At 36.7% G+C, this 2,241-nt stretch overlaps 1 protein-coding gene across 1 annotated transcript in view; it reads right to left on the bottom strand.

The window, feature by feature from the left end:
• LOC109953265 (NXPE family member 3-like) overlaps positions 1-1,028 on the bottom strand; it is a 24,568-nt gene extending 23,540 nt beyond the window's left edge. The window contains exon 1 of the mRNA XM_020588693.1: positions 930-1,028. Coding sequence (XP_020444349.1) covers positions 930-1,028 — 99 coding nt within the window. The remainder of the gene's footprint in view (positions 1-929) is intronic.
• Between the last annotated feature and the right edge of the window lie 1,213 nt (positions 1,029-2,241).

Here is a 2,241-nt window from a genome sequence, read left to right as displayed (position 1 = left end):
TTTTTATGGTTCAAAGACACATTGACTTTTGATGCATACTGACTAGTCAGAACCACATTAAGTCTGAACAGAAAATTATAAGGGACTCTTAATCTTTTCTCCAGTTTCCACACAATGTCTCTGGTGAGGTGAATCCAAGTATAAGCCTCACTGATTTCCTGTAATGTTAATGATGACTGTAACACACACCATTGTATCTTTTGATGTTAAATTCAAGATTGTATTTAAAGAGTAATTAAACATGAGGCTGAAAATCAGTGTCAGGTTAAATGTTTGAAGTCTTTTCACCTTTGTGATGCTAAGTTAGTTTTGATATGATGTCATGTCTCCTGGAATACACCTGGACATCACGTCACTTGATGCCAACAAAGGGGCGTTAAAATTAAAAATGAATCTTTAATAGTTAATTACAATTGGTGTGTTCACAGACTAACTAAAGGAAAGTGTGCTAACTTGGAATCCACAGAAATTAAAGAATCGAAACTGTTGTAACTTTACTGAAGGATCCCAGAACTCACAGAAAGAAGCTGAATAAGAAAATACATATCAGGATGTCTAATGTTAATTTTTCATGAAACATGAACAGCTGAACAACAATCGTAAAGGTATTAAATAAAAAGGTGCTCTATCTATTAAGGATCAACATTTATAATTTTTTAAAAACTATATTGTGACCCATTTACAAAAATACAGTATATGTCCTCAGTATAACCAATGGGAGCCATGGAGGCTCAAAATACAGTATAGAATAATTCTACAGCTGTCAGCCAATCACAGTTTAGGGTTGTGAGTAAAAATATCATTTAATCTAAATAACATATATTTTATTTTTATAGAGAATGTGTTATTCTGAGGAGCATTATATTTGAAGCCAGCATATTTAACATTTCAACCACCATCAAGCTGTTTTATTCAAACCAAGTTCTCACCTCGATGATGTCCATACTATATATCACAAACATGAAGACAAATACAGCCAGGAAAAGGAAGATGATGCCATACTTTCGAAGGTAACGGCTGACCTCCATTGTTGACCTCCAAGAGGTGACCGTTATCGTCAGTTTTTGATTTTCGTCTCTGGCTGTAGAATAGCACTGTGACCAAAAGAAAAAATAAAAAACAAACATAAAAAGAGGTAACTGACAGAATTTATGGTGAGGAATATTATTTGCCAACACTTGAACTGAATAGTGAAATTCTTTTTGCATTAATAGTGTGACATGTCTGGCTTCAGTCATTAGGGCTAAACTAAAACCAGTCACCAGGAAGCTCTTCACATTGATCAGCTATCAACTATAAGGCCACATTCAGCCAAAGACAGCAGCGTCTCTCACCTTGAGTCTAGTTATTCAAAAGTAATCTGACTAGATTTTGGTTATTCGATTGGATCAAATCTGGAAAATGGGCTGTTTATACTTTAAAAATGGATACTGAAATATGAGTAGATTATGTAATCCAGTTTTGGTTGTGATCTGGATAAAACCTTCAGTTTGTGTTGTTCAGAACCTTTAGGGAGGTATAAGTTTGATCTAAAAAGTCAGGATTATCCTGATCCCAGCAAAGAGGTGGATTCAGGGTGGATTTCAGGAGCAAAATGTAATTAAACTTAAAAACTGGTCAAATAATACAACAGTTTACAATTTGTATCATTTATTTATATTTTGCATTTTGTTTGTTTAATCTTTAAAGCAATAAAGTAAGTAAAATAGACATAAGCCTTTCAGTATAGTAAACCAAAGCCAGACTTGAGATCCTTCTCCTAAAAGCTAAACTTCAAATGATGTTTGTCCACCATCACAAATCAGGCGTGCTGAGCCAAGGCATGCATGGTCGAGCAGTGCTGAGCTACTCCTTTCATGTTTACTCTCAAGATGGTGTCGACAACTATGGCTGCATGGTTAAGCATGCTCTTCCATGTTTGTTTTCCTTGTTTTCTCAGTCTTTTGCAACCCATCCTGGATTACTTTCACCAGAGAGGAATTGTTAAACATCAGACAACTCACACCAAACTAGCTTTCTCTGATTTTTGTGAATGAAAAATGCTGTGTGGACATTCTGATCGGGGGCACAGCTGCACTCTACAAGACCTGGACAGAACGCTGGAGAGGAAGGAGAGCAGGAGCCCAGGTTAAGCTATGCCAGAGAGGGACCCGGACTCCACTCCCGTCTATCCACCTAGCAAATGTCCACTCTCTAGCAGCCATGATGGGTGAACTTCCTTCTTGTCAACAAGACTAGCTC

The sequence above is a fragment of the Monopterus albus genome, unplaced genomic scaffold, assembly GCF_001952655.1.
Source record: "Monopterus albus unplaced genomic scaffold, M_albus_1.0 scaffold597.1, whole genome shotgun sequence".
In the NCBI taxonomy this organism is placed as follows: Eukaryota; Metazoa; Chordata; class Actinopteri; order Synbranchiformes; family Synbranchidae; genus Monopterus; species Monopterus albus.
This window is presented reverse-complemented; position numbering and strand designations above follow the sequence as displayed.